Raw genomic sequence first — 19,166 nt, forward strand, 5'->3', positions numbered from 1 at the left:
ACTAAGTTCCATTTGATATCACGTGTGTTTTTATTTGAATGTCAAGAGATTGATGTGTTTTTCTCAATGATGCAGAAAAGATTTTCTACTAAAACTTATCTTTACTTAGGGTTGTCTGTTTTTGCAGTTCTCCCCCCCCCCCCCCCCCCCCAAACATCTTAATCCAACCACTCATTAGAACAAGACAATGCAACAGGTTGATGGCTCCACGTACACAATGAGCCGGATGAGTCACGTCTGAGCCCGTCATCGCTTCCTGTTTGGTCCCGCGGTGTCTCCCACTCGATGTAAGGCGATGCAATGACAACTAAAACAAAGGTTGTATTTGTCTGAGAGAGTAAACTTGTTGACGTTCCTGTCATTTCAACCACCAGGGGGATGTTTGCTCTGTCGTTTCCCACCAGATTTACAGCCTTGCAGCTGTCAGCTTGTCCTGGCACATTTAAATCCCATTTCTCACATGAATCCGGAAGGAACAGAAGCATCATTTGCACTGACAGATATTGAAGGAGCGTTCAATAGGTGTCTTTTAATAGCCACATAGGCTACAGAATTGATCTGCACACCTTTACAGTTGCCGAAGCTTTTTGCAAGAAGAAGATTTATTGCTCAGTTAAAGAAATAATGTTGCCATCAACTTGCCATTTCTCTTCTGTCTTCAATCAATGCAGCCCTCTCCTTGTAGATATTCTCAACTTCTCATTGCGCTCAAACCTCCGGAGAGGTGGGACCAATTAAAAAGCGCCACGGGGGTATTTTTAAATATAGAAACAGGCTTTATTCCCAAATGTCAAAAGGAGGAGCGAAGGTGTCCCACTTCAGTGTGACCATTCTGAAACCAGGACTTGCTCTGCTCAATCTGCCCCGTTTCCAGTCTAGACCTGCTTTCATCTTATTAATATCCACATCTGGGTTAATGAGGACGGAGACCGTGTTTCATCCAGAAATGGGACCAGTGCTGCAGCCACACCGGGCCTGAGAGAGACCCAGTGGTGGGAGAGGGGGGAGATGGAAGCCCTCTGCCGATCGGAGACTACTGTCAAATTGATTCTTTTTTTGTGTCAACCAGTGTGGTGCAACCGGCGCAGGTTGTTGTTATTTTGACCTACATTATTTCCTCTACGAGGGTCACCTGAGAATTTCATTTTTTCTAAATGGGCTGTTCTTTGTACAGGATCTGATCTACACTCACTTAAACAACTCAATCGAAAGGAATAGTTTGCAGAGAGTCCGATGATGCGACTGATCCCACTCTGAAGTTTGTAGAAGCATTAAAACGATGATACAATCTGAGAGAGAGAGCAGAGCAGCAGTATGACATATAATGTAAATATGAATGTTGGCCTTGGGGAAAACTAGACCAACACCCGGGCATTTCTCAAACCAGAGTATAGAAACGTAAAGAAGGTTCTGTGTCGGGGTTTCTCTCTCCACCATCGTCTGAAGAGTGCAGTGGTTTGGCATTCTCACCTCTGCCACCAATATATCCGATATATAATTGGGAAAACATCCTTTCAATGTGTGTTTCAATTTTGTTGTGCCTTTTGTGGCAAACGAGATTCCACCGTCCTGTTACGAGCATAAGAAATGCATCAACTCGTATCAACAGTGAGTCAGACGTCCCTGGGATCCCCATGGCAACCGGCGATGCGCACAGGAGGTGATTTTGGACGGCAGCGGTTGGTTCGGAGGTGCAACGAAGGCTGTTCTCAAATCCCCGACTGTTGGAAGAGCCGGGCTGCAAATGAACGGCTCCTATCCAGGATGGTCACCTAGCAACCACCAGTTAATCACTCACACACACACCCCGAACCCCGCTATGCGCAGCCCCTCCGTACAAGAACAAACACGGCAATGATGCCTCATTGGCATCTCGTGTTTCGAGAGAGCAGACTCAGAAAATGAGTCCTGGTCGTGGGACAGCGATTTAGCCTCTGTGGGCAAAGGCCGATATTTCCACCATGTTTGTAGTTTTACTGCTTGAGGTCTCATTCCACTCTTGTTAGGTTGCCTCGTGATGATGCGTTTGAAGATATTTAAAAGCATATTTCTTTTGGAGAGTTGGATGAGAAGATTGATACCGCTCTGACGTCTGTTGGTCAAATTCGAGTCCATTTGTTCAGAAATAGAGCACCTCTCTGATGAGGGAGCAGATGTCCTTGCCTTGAATCCTTCAGCCAAGTCGAGAAAGAAAGGAAACAAACGCCAGCTATCTGCTGGGCCTCAGCTGGCAAAAACATTTTAAAGTCCAATTTGACTTTGTTGTGAATGTATGAAATGTGTTTTTGAACCATGGGGTGCTTGCTGTTTTCAATGATCTGTTCCTGTTTCTGTTGTTTTGAATAGATATGAACAGATTAAACAGCGCGTGTTGAATTAGTCTTTGAACCTTTAAATAAGTCGCTCAGTAGCCACAAATGACTTAAAGTGACACTTCACTCACCGACATAGATCTGAATTGTTTTAACTGAAACGTGTCCATGTTCCATGTGGAGCAGGTTGTATTTTGCAGCTTCACTTCAGTGTTGGGTTTTTTTTAGTTGCTGTTTTTTTTAAACTGGCTCCTCCCATCACAGATGTTTAGTTATATTTGGCCCAGGACACCTGCAGCATGCTCAGCAGGAAGTTCTGGAGCCCGAGAAGCACCCACCGCCACAGCTGCCCTCACCACTGATTACACACACACACACTCACACTCTTCATGCATATGTTAACTACACCTACAATACATTTACAGCACACTTATTCTTAACGAAGCAGTTTTGAAATGCACATTAGCAGATGTAAATAAAAGGGAAACACAGGTAAGAATGAGTATAAGATATTATTTTCTTTTATTGTTAAACCTGTTATTGATAGCTTACATTATAACATTATTTTATTTTGTTTTGTAAGTTACTGTTATGTGAAGGAGGTACATTTCATTCTATTAGATTTGTTTGATAATTAAAGGTGCAAAAAAAGTCAATCAAGTCAAAACAATTTTTATATGTCCTATTTAATACTTACGTATGTGCAAAAAACTGATTTGGATAAGCAGGTAGGTTGTAGTGAAAGTGAGGTCAGCCCTGCTGAGCCCAATGGATTACGTGCAGTTCAAGCAGCTTACAGAACATGTTCTGCAGGTTAAATAGGTGACTTCCGTCAACCGCCTGCTTGGATGTCACACTCCTTCAGTGGGATTAGCTCAAACAGGAAAGTCTAGTCTCTGTCTCCACAAGTCAAATCAAATCAAATCAATGTGGTAGAGTGGCATACAACTTGTTCTTCCTACAATGGAAACAAGTTCTACCGCAAAACCACAAGGCCTAATTAGAGTATCTCTAATTAGCATTGGGAATATGCAGGCCATTGCACCAGCATAATTGTCTTTTCTTTTTAGTGAGGTGGATTTCTACCTTATACTAGGGTGGCTCTTCCAATACCTGTTGTCTTGCAGACAAGTTGAAGTTGTTAAAAAAAAAAAAAGAAGAAGAAGAGGAACACAAAAAGTCTTCATTGTTTGTTTATCTCGTTGCCGATGTGTTCAGCTGTACGCTCTCTTGCTCGGCGGTTGCCTGTGGTCTGCAAAAGAAGAAGATAACTGTTGCAACAGTTGTGCCGTGGAATCTGAGGAAACTGATGTACGGTAAACCGCCTCGAGCTTTGACTGACCCGGCCCTCCTGGGAGGTGATCTACGGTCTGCGTAGACACGAGAGAGAGAGAGAGAGAGAGAGAGATGGTTCAATGGTTCTTTGTCCCAGATCCAGAGCAGCAGTTTGAGGCCACCATGTTGTTTGTAGAGTTACATCTCTCCTTTTAACAAAGTCATATGGGCTCTGTTATGAAATGGAGATGTAATATTCCATCCAAAGAGGAACAAGGAGAACACAGGAGACACTTTGTTCCTGATGTATGCTCTCGAAGGCCATGCATTGTGTTGGGGAAGCCTTCTGGCAGCAGACGAGCTCTCCGCGTTCATTAAAGGTGCTAGATACAAACCACGTTTTTTGTTGTTGTTGCTCTGTGGTGGAATGGTAGCCAGTTGTCTGTACACTGTATCCATGACAACTGAGTACTCAGTGATCTGCATTCAACTTCACTTGATGTCAAATTTATCCAAATTTTTTTTTACTTAAGTGGATTTGAATGCTCTTTTGACATCATTTGTGATATCATTTGTTTACAGATTGCACAACCCTTGAGAGGCTGGCAGTACAGAGACTCGCAGAATCTGCAGCCATTTACATCTCAAAGACCTCTCTGTGCCCGATGAGAAGCAGATGTGCATGTGGAAAGAGAGGAGAAGCACTTTTATGGTCATGAAAACTTGTGTAGCCCCACTTACGCCACTCTTATCGTCCCTCTAGATTCTGTAGCTAAGAAACCAAATGAACAGCTCATCAATGGGTTTGGTTAATGCCACTGAGCCCATTTTAGGGATGAAAGTGCTCTCTCTCGCTTCCTGTACCTCTCTCGCTCTCTCTCTCTCATTCAGGTTGCAATTAGGAATGATTCGGAATCATTAAGCTTTTACACATTTTCAAATGCAAGCGTTGTGTGTGCAGGCTTTCGTGGAGAAACTGGAGGTGAGCCTCTTCCCTTGTTTGTAGAATAATTACTACGGGATTACCATGAGGCCGGTCATCTAATGCACATTGTAAGTTATTCAGTATCGCACCATGATAATTCAGAATATTTCAGCACACCAGTGTGTTCCAATTCTAGTAGCTGAAAATGTCCCCGTGGGATTTTAATGGGCCAACTGCAAATAAACCAGATCACTCAGAGCTGTGAGGTTGAGGTTTCCAAAGTTTACCTTACAAACTTGGAAACCTGGTGGTCCGTCAGCAAAACCATCTTTAAGAGGATGGTATGGTAAAAAAAAAAGAAACAATAAACACACAAACATGGACTCACCTCAACAAACAGGCCTGTCCTCGTCACAAACCTGCAAATCTGACCGCTGGTCGAGTCAGTGTTTGTGACAGGACGCTGCACACACAACCGATGTCTTTATCTCACGTCCTTTCACACTTTGACACGCACTGCATGAGCCCCTCTTTGTAACGGCAGTATGTGTGTGCTTCTGTTTTTGACATTATATACGCAAAGTAATGCAGACATTAACCCAAAAACCCTTCAGTCACATGGATTTGATCAGTGAGAGACAATCTTCACTACAGTCCACAACATGTGACGCGCCTCAAGAAGCTGGTGGTAGACATGATGTTCACAATCTAACGGATTGTTTCTATCCTGTTGTCGACAGCCACACTAAACGCTCTGAACTCAGGCACAGTGGTGCTTTGATGTATGCTGACACAGGCTAACATGGTCACAATGACATGTTGACGTGATGTTTCACAGAGATTATGTTTAACATCTTCGTTTGTGTGTTTACCACAACACGGTGCGGTACTGATTTCCATTTTGCACGTATTTGGCCATAAACCAAAGTATTAGACCAATGGAAACTTTGAACTGATGATGGCACGAAGGGGAAAGATCACCTCAGTCAATCAATTGAGGTGATGTAGAGAAATTTCACAGAATCAATGGAACCAACGTTAGGGTAGCACCTTAGACAGTGGGACTCATCCTCTGGGGAGCATGAATATCTGTACATCATTTCGTGACAATCCTAGTTGTCAAAATCAGTTCACCGCTATGGTTATTACTTATTTATTACTGGTTATGACTATTACTATTTTTGTTATGATACTAGTTAGTCACCTGAGAAAAACAAAAACGTAATTTATATTGTATAATTTTGTCACGTGTATTATTGAGATATGCGCTCTCCTAAGGATGAATAAAATAGGCTAATTTAATAAAATTGTATTGAATAAGGCCACCAGTCTCTCCTCCTCCAATATACAAATCTCATATACTAAAATAGGTTGTGAATGATAAAATAAAGCAAGTTTGGTTCAATCAAGCTGGAGTATCAGTTAAGAGCGCTTAAAAACTACATTACCCAGAGAGCTCTGCTGCTGCAATATAAATAGTAACGAAAGGGGGCGTTTCCACAGTGACATGTGGAGGAGGTAAGAAGCGGATTGTTGCCGAGGACGCATTCAGCTGTCAGAGACAACGCCGCTCAGCCTGCTCTTGTACCTGGAGTACCTGTACCTGGAGTTTCACCACCATGGACCGAGGATAGCGCTGTGGAAATTATCCTGTGCTGACCCACTTCTTCACGCGTCTCTCTCTGTCTCTCTCTCTCTATCTCTCTCTCTCTCTCTCTCTCTCTCTCTCGTTGACGCCTCCTTTCGTTTCTGCCAGGTAAAAGTCCTCATCATCCGTCTGTAGTTTTCCAGCTCGAGCGTTGTTCATTTTGTCATCTGAAGCTGTGAGCATCCCTTGTCAAGGAAGTAGCCCACGCGCTCATTTGTTGCAGTTGTTTTGCTGCAGCTCGGTGCGTTGAAAAGTGAGGCGCCTCTCTGAGTGTGTGCGCGTGTGTGTGTCTGTGTGTGTGTGTGTGTGTGTGTGTGTGCGCGCGTGTGTGCGCGCGCGCGCGTGTGTGTGTCCCCCATTTGGCATCTCAGAAAAACCAGTTAAAGTGTGTCACAAGACGTTCACATCACTTTAAATGTCGTGGCAATGAGCTCTAATTGAACACAAATACACACTGTGTGTCGCAGTGGTGTGGGACTCCTCAATCTGGGTAAATATGACCGTCAACTTCACGCGGACCAATCGATATCATTTAAAAATAGACATATGCAATGATATGTTGGGCTTTCCTCCAGGCAAGACGTGTTTGTTTATTGTTACAATGTTGCACACTGTACGTTTATGCCAAATGTTAAGCTAAAATTAAGGTTAAATTGAGTGTTTGAGTGTTTTTTTTTTATCATTGTCGACTAAGAAAGAAAAAACACATTGCCCCCTTAACTTCATAAAGTGCATTCTTTTACACGTGTTTATATTCTCTCTATCTGGACACAGACTGAAGAAAGGTGACCTACATACTACATTTAAGATAGGTGCCACACAGCTAACATTATCACAGGGAAATTGAAGCTTAGTTTTCTTGCCAGGTGTTTTTTCATTGTTTCAGTTCTAATAATGCTATGCGTTGTGTTTTACACAAATGTGTCCAAATTGAATAAACTGTGATGCTGAGCAGTGTATCGCCTCTACCACTGTGTCATGGTATTTGTCTTATACATGTATGCTATGCTTTAAAAGGACAGATCGCATACTAATTAAATGCGCAGGCCACATCCATAGAAGAACAAAGATTAGCTTTATAGCTTATGTCTAATGATATGATTTGAATGTTATTTCCCTTCTTGCATGATTACTCATGATCTTACAGTAGGTGGTGCTCCGTGGACGGCAAAAAATAAAGAAATTCGACTTCGGATCGATCACAAACTCTAACAGAAGCAAAGTCTGTGTCTTAACAGTAGCGATGGACCCCCCCGAGGTGATCATAACAGATGCTGTTTACAAATTATTTTCAACTTAATCAGCGGTTCGTAACCTATGTGTGCGGCAACATGGAGCGGCAAGATGCGTTCGTATTTTTTGAGTGATGGAATATTTTAATTATCACTGGTTCGACCGCTCTAAAGACCTTTTGGTGTCCCATCTTTTTCAGCTGTAATCAACCCTGAGGAGCCATGTCGGACAAGATGTCCAGTTTCCTCCATGTTGGGGACGTTTGTTCCCTGTATGCAGAGGGCTCCACCAATGGATTTATCAGCACTTTAGGGTGAGTCTGCCTGTTTTTGTGTTTCTCTTCCTCCCTGCTGCAGGATTCCAGGTGAGCTGGATTATATTGCTGTCTGTGCAGAATACACAACGATCAAACGGCACAGGCTACAGAATAAACGCAGTTACTCACGTAGCGATCCATATGATTGCTGTTATTGAGTTGATCGGGGAGTGTAATGGATGGATTTGATGCCCCTGTTTGGTTGGTGGCAGTGACTGTCAACAGAAGAGTGACCCGTTTGTTCCTCTACAGTTTATGGTGAATAATAAGTGATTTCAGTGAAACAAAGGGAAGTTTTACTAATAGTTAAACTGGAGCGGGAAATGAAGGATTGGCTTTAAACACAGAGCCACCTCCTCAACATGCATCTGGTCTGAGCCCTCTCTCGACTCAAGCTTATTTTGACCACATGAATAATGACACATTCAATGCATATGAATAATTCATATCATATGCATTACATGTGTTGTGTATATTTCACTTCTGTCCATCCTGGGAGATTGATTCCTCCTCCTCTGTTTTTCCTCGCTGTTAAAGTTTTTTAGTTTGTTTAGTTTTTCCTGTTCTAATGCGATGGTCCCGGGACAGAGGATGTCGTAATGCTGTACAGATTGCATTAATATAGATCTAAAAATAAATTGAAATGAAAGGCCGAGCCAATTTGCAGCTGCTGTAATTTGTCCCAGTCATTTAAAAAATAACATTCTTGTGTAAGAAGCTCACATTTAACACCGATGACGGCACCATATACGCATGTCTTGTAAAATAGCTTGTTTTGTAATCCCATGTGGGATGGGGTCAGATGTTTGACGCAGGAAACTCTGTAGATGTCTTAAGCACGAGGTTCTCTTGTTTGGGAAGTGGTGGAGTCTACTCTCCTCTTGCTACATGCTGAGCACCGTTTACTCTGGTGCGTGACTTCTTCCCTCCTCTCTAATTGTAGCCAACGAGTTAAGCGCACATCTCATTATGAGCAAATCTAGACGTGCTATTAAAAGTCGCAGTATAAACAGAAAGGTGAAAGAAGGCAATAGAGGAGAGAGAGAGAGCGATCAGACTAGACTATCTGACATGTTGCGCTTCGTCTCTTTCCTCTGTTCTTCCTTCCTTTGTTTGTGTCCCTCTACAATCTTCGTCCTCTTGCCCTGTCACTCTTCTACTTGCCTTCCCACCGCAGGCCACGTAGAGCTCTCCTCTTCCTCGTCAGCTCTCCGAAACCACGCTCTCTCTCTCTCTCACTCACGGCCCGGCGTTATGCGTCATCTGCCATGGCAACAAATGTGCATGCATGCTTTGATGAATGCAACCATGACAGAGCTCATCTGTCAAATTTCCCATCAAGCGTTGTTATGCCTAGTAATCACCCCCCCCCCCCATCCACACACACACCTTCCACCCCACACACCGCTGCTGTGAGCGCTCGCCGTTAAAGAGAAGAGCTTAGAGGACGCGGCTATAAATAGCCTCGTTGTATTCTGTGTTTCTTGAGCTGTCAGCACAACGGATGTGACCCCTGAGAGTTGGCCGCAGCCACCTGGACCGCTGCTGGCTCAGGGAGGATGGCACCCAACGTCCTCTTGATGCTGAGGAGATGGGACGCGGCCGCGATGCCGTATCCCAGAATGCAACGGGAGGTTTCTTCTTCTTGACCTTGGATACAGATGAGCCTTTAGACTCATGTTCTTTTTGGACCTCGGCCAATCGGTGTGATGAAGGCTCCTCATTCCTACAGAGGAGCTCTCGCACCATGTGCTTTCTTCCTTCATCTTCAGTGCTCCTGCAGTGCAGAGTGTATACTGCATCATCTATAAAAAGATGCAACTGACTGGACTGACTACAGCCTCCTACGGAATATTATTACATGTGCTGCTCTACTATCCACTAATATTCCCATGGGGGTTCCCCAGATGATGTATGATGGAGCTATTCATTTAAAAAACATGTTTTACCAACATATTTAGGATATTATTGGAAAAAAACAAGGTAGAACAATGGTGCTAAGGTAGATTATGATGAGGTAGAGCTGTTGTTGGTACTAGTGCTGTGTACTGGCAATACGATACGTATCATGATAGGTCACGATTCAAAAAAATATCATATATTGCGATACTGTAAGCAAGGCAATATATTCTGCATTGCTATTAATAGTCAAGTGTCATAATCAATATTTTCTTACACCCCTAACAGGTAAAGTGCCAGTCCAGAAATCTTTACGCTCATCCTCTCGGCCCTTGATTTACATCTTCTCCCATCATGCATGCTTCCTTTCATCATCTTTAAGATATTAATTCCTGAAAGAAATGCAGAGGGAACCTGTTAATCCTGCTCCGTTTATTTAAAGCGACAGCAAGCCTTAGTTTTCATACGGTGGTTGCCACTCTTTCATTGGGTTGCAGAGATGTTGACAGTTTAGTTTAACACTTTGAACTCGCGTCTTGGAGAGTTATTTCCAAACTCTTAGAGGGAATGTCCAATCAGCGCTCATGGTGAATGTAGTCCACTGAAGAAATGTATTTCCCAGTGCGTGCTATATTGACCAAGAAAGCTCCTGCTGTGCCGGCTGCGCCGACATGTACCAGGATGCATTGCGTGCGGGCGGCGAGTCCGCTTCGTCTGATGAACAAAATAAACACACAAAATGTCAATGAAGGAAATATTCTTGTACACCTTTTTGAATTGAAGTTTCTCTTTACGCTGATCTAAGACAGGCTTCATCGTAAAACACACTTAAAATGAACTCATCAGAACCGTCTTCTTCATACTGCTCTGCAGTGGCTCGTTGGCGGGTCTCTTCTTGAGAGGCAGAGCATTCAATCAGAAAATGACACTGACAGAGATAGTCCTACATTGCCTCGCTGGTCTTCCAGTTCATCTTCGGGATCCTGAAACAGGTCTGCGGCGCTCCTCTTTCACAATGAGGAGGAAGATGTTCATTGAAGGCACAAATGGCTTACATTTTCCCTTTTTAAAAACATGCAAACTTCCCTGTGTCTCCAATCTGACGTTTATTTTTAACGAAATATGTCTTAATGCTGCTATTCATGTGCTACGAACGAGCTGACATTCCTCATTAAATTAAGCAGCGTCTATGTTCAGTTGGACTTGACTTGGCAGGAATAAAAAGCAGGTGTTAGTAATCCTGTTAATAATGGCTTTGTTCCTGTCTCATTAAAACGTTTATAACGTTAAGTCCATTAAAGTTGCATGTGATTGACTCCTCTCAATGATGGCTGTGTTCCAGGCTTGTGGATGACCGCTGTGTGGTGCAACCAGACACGGGCGACCTCAACAACCCCCCCAAGAAATTCAGAGGTAAGGCCTCAAAATCACTGAAGCTTCTCACTTAATGATATTTCAATGAAGACAGTATTTTTGGCAGACTAAGTGTATTATATTAAACATTATTTAAGGTCTCCATCAAGTGTCTGCTTCATGATTCCCAACCGTTTTTGGCCTGTTACAATAAAGACACTTTTGAAATACATATTTTGAACCTCGGTGATGTTCTTCTTGTTAGATCACGGTCAGACAGATCTAGTTAAGCGACATTTTCTCGTATAGAAACCCAATGAAACCCTTTAGTGCATCAGTATTTGATAAATCAAGGCTATATACAGGATAGGATGGGCACTGGCTTGTGCCGGTGTTTTCAGTATGCAGTTGTGTGTTTTTGTTTTGTTTACTTCAATGTGGCTGCACATGTTGTCGATGATTGCGTTACTTTTTGATGTAATCAAGTTTTTGTTCCGATGATTCTCTGTTAGGGGGTTTAGAACATTTGTGTTGCAGGAGTATATATTCTGTTGTCATCTCCTTATATATTGGTTTCTGGTGCTGTTAGAGCTGCACTAAAAAGTGATAATTGAGTTGTGCTGGCTGAGATCCCCTCTTAGAGCACATATTCATGCTGCTTCACTGCGTTGGAAATGAAGTCGCTTTTGTGTTCCTGACACCTTGTGGAGATGGTTATTTGGAAATGATCTTTTAGTAAGCATGTTTGAAAAAGGGTTTGACTGTCGATCACCTGGGAAGAAGGGGCCCCAGAAAACATTTGGCACACATCAGACAGGATGGATGGATGGATGGATGGATGGACACAATTCTGTCTCCGTCATCGATTACTGGAGAAACGGGTGACGACGGGTGTAGCTAATGTAGAAGCCACTGAGTGTTTGAAATTGGCTGCCACTTCCGAGCAAATGCATTTCTAGTTTTGGGCGGTTTCCGGAGGACGACTTTGGTTCATTAGTTGAGAGTGAAATGACACAAATGCCAAAGTCATCTCCATCCAGTTGGATCAGTGCTGCGTCCAAACTGATTGAATTCAATCGATCTTTTGTATACACGGTAAGCCTGCTGGAGTTTATTGAATATATCATCATTCATGCTTTCTTGAGTGTCGTCTATGAACGAGTATAACAGAGAAGAGGATTCTACGTACAAAGACTTTGTGTTTTGTGTATATTTTACCAAAACATAGATCTATAGATACATTTGAACACAGTTTGACGTCATGGAACATTTAACACTTAAAAAGGCCAAAAAAAGAGAGCGATTTAGAAGAGAAGTCCTTTTATATAGTTGGTAAATATAAGTGGGATGTATTTCCATTGTAAATATCAATTATCATTACTACCCTGTATTATAATGCAATCATAAAACATTGCCGATGTGTTCACTGTACAGTTTTAGATTACGGCCCACAGTGAACCGAGGATATTTGTAGATTGAGTTTGTCTCGTCGAGGAGGATTCTGTTTGGTAACAGCCTGGTATCCACCACATGTTGTGCTTTTGTCTGTAGTTTCAGGCAGAGTGCCAGGCGTTTCAGAGTTAAGCATCAGGTCCATGACGGCAACCTGCCATTACATCTTCACATCTAATAACGGGCTCGGACCTGACGGCGTGAACATTTGCACAGATCAGCTCGCAGCTACGTGGCTAAAAATACGAAAACCAGGTGCAGTTCGGTTGTTGGTTTGCTTCAGCTCTCCTTTAAACTACCGAACTCCACGATAAGCATGTATTGTATTTAGTGTGGACTGATTAGAAGAATGGCTTTTTGGGGCTTGGTGAAGTCGGGTCATTTTCTCATTGACTTCTATGCAATCAGACTCAAATTAAGTCTAAATTGTACCATACAACATTAAGTAACTTAATGTTGTTGTTTTTATTGGATCACAGCACATTCTTGGGTATTTTAATGAATACACTTTTCAATGTTGTCTAATATTGTCCAATACAACACCACCTCAAAGTACAGCCTCAACACAAACCACAGACTGTAGCGCATCCCAGTACATCGCTGGTCGCTCCATGCACATCTGGAATTGGTTGTTTATCAGAGCAGCTGTTGTGTTGATTGGTCTGTTGTGACAGTATGTCAGTATGTGTGTCTTCTTCATATGATTTTGCGGTTCCGGTGAATGCGCGCTGCTCGTCGGGTCACAGCAGGTGTGGAGCATGGCCGTCCATCAGAAGTGGGATTATTACGCATGGATTAGAATGAGGCAACGCTCACGTGGCTGCCAGACCAGAAGTCAATGCTTGATCAGGGCATGACCGATACAGGTGTAAACGTTGTTTTCAACAAATCTTAGAGTGATTTCATTCCCTAAAATGAGAAGCATTTCTTTCTTCAGTCAAATTGTTTTTTCTTTACTAAGCCAAATTAAACAAACAAATTAAATCAAGAGCAAAAGAAAAGGTAATTTAAAGCGCACTCTACTGCAAACGGGGGCCATGTTAGGTTTCAAGAGTGTAATTTTCATATCCACTTAGTGCAAAGCGTCTGATCATGCCACTAAAATTAAAAACCAACAAGAGCGGATTGTTCTTTAAATACACATGTGATAAACATGACCTCCTGGTCTGAGCCGTTTAGCTGTAACACAAATCCTGATCTCTTTATCTGATTGATCCAAGTGATTCTCTCTGTCTGATGAAATGTTTCTGCTGAAATCGAGATATGGATTCAATACTAAGACAAAGTAATGGCGTAAGGCCGAATGATTGTTAAATCTGAATTTAATTCAATTTTAAGAAATTGACTTTGATATCTTACACCTTGTGGAGGTAATTTATGTTTCTTCTCACTGCTTATTGGGATTTTAAAGACTATTCCCCACGAGACATCCAAGATGATTCATTCAAAAAATGTTTCTATTGAACCTCTGTGAGGAACAGCTGACTGATTTGACCAATGACAGAACAGCACTGATCAGCATTAAAGGTACCAAACAATAGAGGCCCCCTTCCCGTAAATCCACTTTTTCTTGACTTAGGTTCCGGATGCCAGTTGCTATTTAATGCCCTGGATTTCCATATCATGTATTCTGTACTACGATCTATGCCCGACGGGTACAAATGCAAACTGTTTCTCACTGTCCTCTGCTGCCAGCTGCACTGGCTCTGTGCACACAGGCCTACGCGCCACTTCCAAGACCAGTTCTATAGATCGGATGAACAGCACCGGTAGATAGATTATGCTTCTCCTGTTTGGGGATGCAATGAAACAACTTCACTTGTCCGTTTCTAACTGAGCTATTCAAATCATATTCAAAGCAGAGTAACCCATGGCCATGCAAAAGCAAAAGTAGAACCTGTCAGATATGAAACTCCAAAGAATTAAAAATGCATGGCGCCACATATTGTTTCTATTGTTATTGCTTTTAATAATTATTGATATTATAAAAAGCAGTTTTATGTAATAGCATAGCTTTCACGTTATTATGGCGCATTTAGAAATGCGTTGAAATGTTGACTTAAACAGACGCAACGTGCACCCTTGTTGATTATTAACAGCACACTTAAGCGAGAAAGTGTGTATCGCAGGGAGCTGTAGCGCCGCATATTACACCTCACTTCTGTCTCTCTGATCCAAGCGACCACACACACACACACACACACACACACACACACACAAACGTGTGTGTGTGCGCGCTCGAAAACAGGTTGATTGCACGTCGACTACTTTGTTTCCTTTTTTGATGGCTGCACACAAAGCTCTGAGAGATCAAGTGAGACTGAACATGCAGGAGACCTCTGTGTGCTCCAAATCATCACTGTGTGTGTCGTAATATTACTTTGAAGTGTTCAACTCATCCATAAACTGATAAATATCATGGAGCTACCATGTTAGTCGAGGATTTACATTTTCAGCTTTGCTCTGTGATGCATGTTGTGTGTGTTTCAGACTGTTGACACTGTATTTTGGGACCGTTGCTGAGTGTTTTGCTAGTTTTGTGCAAAAGGATGAAAACTTTAAGCTGTTAATTCAAACAATACTCAAATTAGCATTAAAAGTAAAACCCAAGATATGGACTATTTGCTTTGGTATAAAGTAGTTTAAATGAAAACATTCATCAAAACTATATTCCCTCTGTTAATATTGCTGTGAAAGCATCTCCTTCAAAGAGCTTATTCAAGTTTCTCGCCAAAAACTACGTTTTAATAGATTCAATTTACGTGATAATTTACCTTTACCAGATACTCATTTCACTGAACAGTGCTTGAAGGAATCATAATGTAACTCAATGCAACATTAGCGGTTAGCTCTGTTATTCAGCCAAGCAGGACTGTGCTGCACACCGGCATGTTGTCTTTTCTTTTGTTTTCGTGCGACCACATGTGCAGCTCCTGGACGACAACGATCGGTGGCCGATCAATAGCAGCATCCCTACTGTCTAGAGTTACCAAGATATTGTTTCTTGTAAAAGATATTGTTGCCGAGTTTTTCAAAGCTGTGTTGTATTAGTGTGGTGGCAGAAAGCTCACAGACCGATCTCTCAAAATGTGAACGAATAAAACCAAAACGATCGTCATGGATAGATACCACCACATACAAACACAATTTCTCTTTGTGAAGCAACCTTTAATTTATTAGGTGCTTGAGCTACACTAACTGTACATAAAAAAATCAAGAAAATGATCTGATGATATTTGTCATAGATTAAACTAAATTGTGGCATCACTCAGAAATACCGCTCCAGCATCTAATGCCCATTATTAAGTGATAATGGCTAAACAGAATTCAAAGGGTTGAACCTATTCTTCTCAGCTAGCGGGTTCTTCTGGAGGACACAACTTACTAAACATGGAATGTTTGAAACAAAAGCAGCAGAGAATGTCACACGCTGAATCTTTATACGTCACCAGAGATAAATAGGATTTTTGAAAATGCAACACAATATATTCTGGGAAGAAATGAACGCAGACGACAGAAGTACATTTTTCACATGCGTCCCAGTTTATTTTCTTCTTTGAGCCATAACCTCAATTACTCGTCCCAGTGCCCCGGATGTTCTCCCAGTGCCCCATTTTCTACATTGGTCCTCGTCCTCCACCTCATGGTCCATGACGGCTAACCACTGGAGACACTTGTGTTGGCCGCATTTCGAACGGAGGCAGCCACAGTGGCTATTTTTACTCATCGGCTCCCCTGTAACATAAAGCTACACTGTATGTGCTTGAAGAGACTGTCTACTAATAATGGAACAGTTTTAACATTTTCATATTCTGTGTTGGGATTTCTAGGACTAGTTTTGGTTCTTCAAACTCCATCAGAGATGTTGCTGTCTTATCTTCTATTATCGCTCCATTTATTTGGTGTTAAATCATTGATAAGGAAAAATAAATATTAAGAAATTGATCATTTAACCCAATGCAAAAAATTTGCCAGATGGTACAAACGGAGTTCAGTTGCAGCACGACTGGCCCCTCATTGGCCTCGATGGCCAGAAGCTGCTAGGTGGTCCAAATATTTGCCCTTTGACAGTCCAGCTCCTTGGCCCCCCAAAGAGCAGACCCCGATGCCCTTTGACGGGCACGCCACCATATCTAAACCATTTCATTGCCAATTTCTACATCATAGGGTCGAGTCGAACGATGCATTTCACACTGTTTTTAGTCAGAAGGAAGCACAGGAGGAGAGACCACATAGGGTCCTAAATTTAAATGGTTCATCCTGTCGGGAAGGGATCCTGTCGGGATTCTTGTGGAGAGGTGGATATTTTTTGTTTGGTAGTGCCCATGAGGAAGTCATGGACACATGGCGCTAATCTCGACCGCACATTTCATGGCAACATGAACAGTGTTGTCAAGACTGGCGGACCAGTCTAGAGGGACACAATTGTTCTAATTCCTACCTGTAATATAAATTTGAAGTAAACCCTGTAGAATCCTGGGAGAATATGACCCAGTACCATTTGTCCAGATAGTAATGAGTCAGTTATTTGTACTACTCTAAAGAGTAAATGGGGTCTGACTGGTTCCACTGTATCTAATCGTGTTGTTGGAGTTTGTGCAGGGTGAGTCACACATACTTTAAATTGTTCAGTGTAGCCTGTTGTGACACAGTGGATACCAAAGTGTGAATGTGGAGCACAAGGTCAGGCAGTCTATTTAGTCAAGAAGAACTAATACTAAGTGATGCCGTTTGACTCTTGACCTCTCTCTTCCTGTCTTCTTTCCCGTAGACTGCCTTTTCAAACTGTGCCCTATGAACAGATACTCCGCACAGAAACAGTTCTGGAAGGCGGCAAAGCCTGGCGGCAACAGCACCACTGACACGGTCCTCCTCACTAAACTTCACGTAAGTGTCCTCTTCGCCTTAGTTCGACTTTTTCGTCATGGTGAAAAGAATGTATTGGTGACACAAAGCTACAGCCTTGTGAAATGTATATGCGCCATCACTCCTTCCAGATCTAGTAGTGACCGCCGTCTGTTTCCCCGTCGTCCCTGCTCTGTGTTCTAGCATGCCGCTGACCTGGAGAAGAAGCAGAACGAGTCTGAAAACCGCAAGCTGCTGGGATCAGTCATCCAGTATGGAAATGTCATTCAGGTGTGTTCAGGAACCTGTGAGATAAGGCGCTTTGGTTAAACAGCTCCGCAGCAACTAGATATGACGGTGCATGCCCGTAATACTGACTGTAGAGAGGAGTTTTAAATAGTTGCTGCAGCACGAAGGCGTGCTACAATGTTGTCAGTTGTAATCTCTTATCGGGCTTCGCCGGTTACACAGGAGTGGTTAGCACACATGTATGAGCTCATCCGAAACCAAGAATGGTCATGCATTCCTGCCCAGTGACACACACGAGACGGTACATTCGTACAGGGTGGGATGTTCGAGTAATAATGACCACTAATCATGTTCCTGGTTAGTCAACTAGCTAACACAGAGAGGTGCGGTTGGCACTTTGCATCGAGTACTCATCGGGTGTACTCTGCGGTGCGAACTCACCGGTTCTAACACAATGCATCACGCTGTAGGATTAAGTTGTGCTTTTAGCTAAGTCTGCTGCGGGCCCAAAGACTACACAGAGCTTATATGATTCCGGTCGGTAGTAGATTACTTTTGACAGGGTGGGAACTGTTTAAATTGGCAAACAAACAGAGGTCATGAGAAGCATTTAAAGATAAGAGATAAGAGAGAGAGAGAAGTAGTAAGAAATGTAGAAACCAAACGGTTCCAGAGACGCATATTTTCAGTGTTCCCTTGGCACCAGTTGTGTCAGACTGACATCTTTCTATCGCTGGTTTCCACTGCCTGCGTTATGTTTTAGACAGTAGCTTTGTGTCTTAATGCTGTTTTCTTGTTTTTGCCAACAGCTGCTGCACTTGAAAAGCAATAAATACCTGACGGTGAACAAGCGACTGCCTGCGCTGTTGGAGAAGAACGCCATGAGAGTGACTCTGGACTCGGCGGGAAACGAGGGCTCCTGGTTCTACATCCAGCCCTTCTACAAGCTGCGATCCCTGGGAGACAGCGTGGGTAGAGCGGGATGTGGGATGCCAGTTAATTATGATCATTAGGGGAAATTAAGGAGGTATTTTAAGGCTGTTCACCGGGTATGGGAAAACAGAAGTCACATGAGCTCACATGAAGCGTGTTTTTATAAGACAGAATGAATTAAAGATGGACAATTAGCCCAATCTGAGCACCAGATCAGGCCACAATGTAAGGTATGGTGCTGTCGACATAGCACGAACCACATTGACACAGTTTCTGCTTGTGGCTTATGGAATTTGAAAGGGTTAAAATGGCTATTTTGCCAATTAAGTCACACTTTATTAATCCCCTCGGGGAAATGAGCAGGATCAATGCGCAGCGACCAGCTCCAGTTTTGAGGCCAGTGATTTGGTCAATGGAGAGAGACGCTAACATGCTCTGTGCACTTTCTTTTTCCATTGGTTACATCGCCTCACGTGCACGTTGATCGATGAGGTCACTGGACTGAAACAAGTGTTTAGATAAAACTCTCAAATGCTGATATTTTTATCAGTTGCTTGCCAGCATACTGTAGATCTCTTTATATCATAAAGCGTGCACACTCAAAGGACAATAAGTTGATTGATAAGTTCTGATTTGAGTCGGAACAAAACTTAATTTTTACCGATGCTTACTGTGGTTATTGAGTGATGCTCAGTGTCGAGGCTGCACCTCAATGATTCTCACCAT

The 19,166-nt window shown here is 42.7% G+C and overlaps 1 protein-coding gene across 1 annotated transcript in view; it reads left to right on the plus strand.

Annotated features, from left to right (window-relative positions):
* Positions 1-7,614: 7,614 nt before the first annotated feature.
* The window catches only part of itpr1b (inositol 1,4,5-trisphosphate receptor, type 1b), a gene marked incomplete at its 5' end in the record, with an annotated part of 70,958 nt that continues 59,406 nt past the window's right edge, over positions 7,615-19,166 (plus strand). Inside the window, 5 exons of the mRNA XM_079266013.1 lie at positions 7,615-7,706; positions 10,951-11,021; positions 17,185-17,300; positions 17,463-17,549; positions 18,317-18,475. Coding sequence (XP_079122139.1) covers positions 7,615-7,706; positions 10,951-11,021; positions 17,185-17,300; positions 17,463-17,549; positions 18,317-18,475 — 525 coding nt within the window. The remainder of the gene's footprint in view (positions 7,707-10,950; positions 11,022-17,184; positions 17,301-17,462; positions 17,550-18,316; positions 18,476-19,166) is intronic.

This window comes from Melanostigma gelatinosum, assembly GCF_949748355.1.
Source record: "Melanostigma gelatinosum genome assembly, chromosome: 3".
NCBI lineage: Eukaryota > Metazoa > Chordata > Actinopteri > Perciformes > Zoarcidae > Melanostigma > Melanostigma gelatinosum.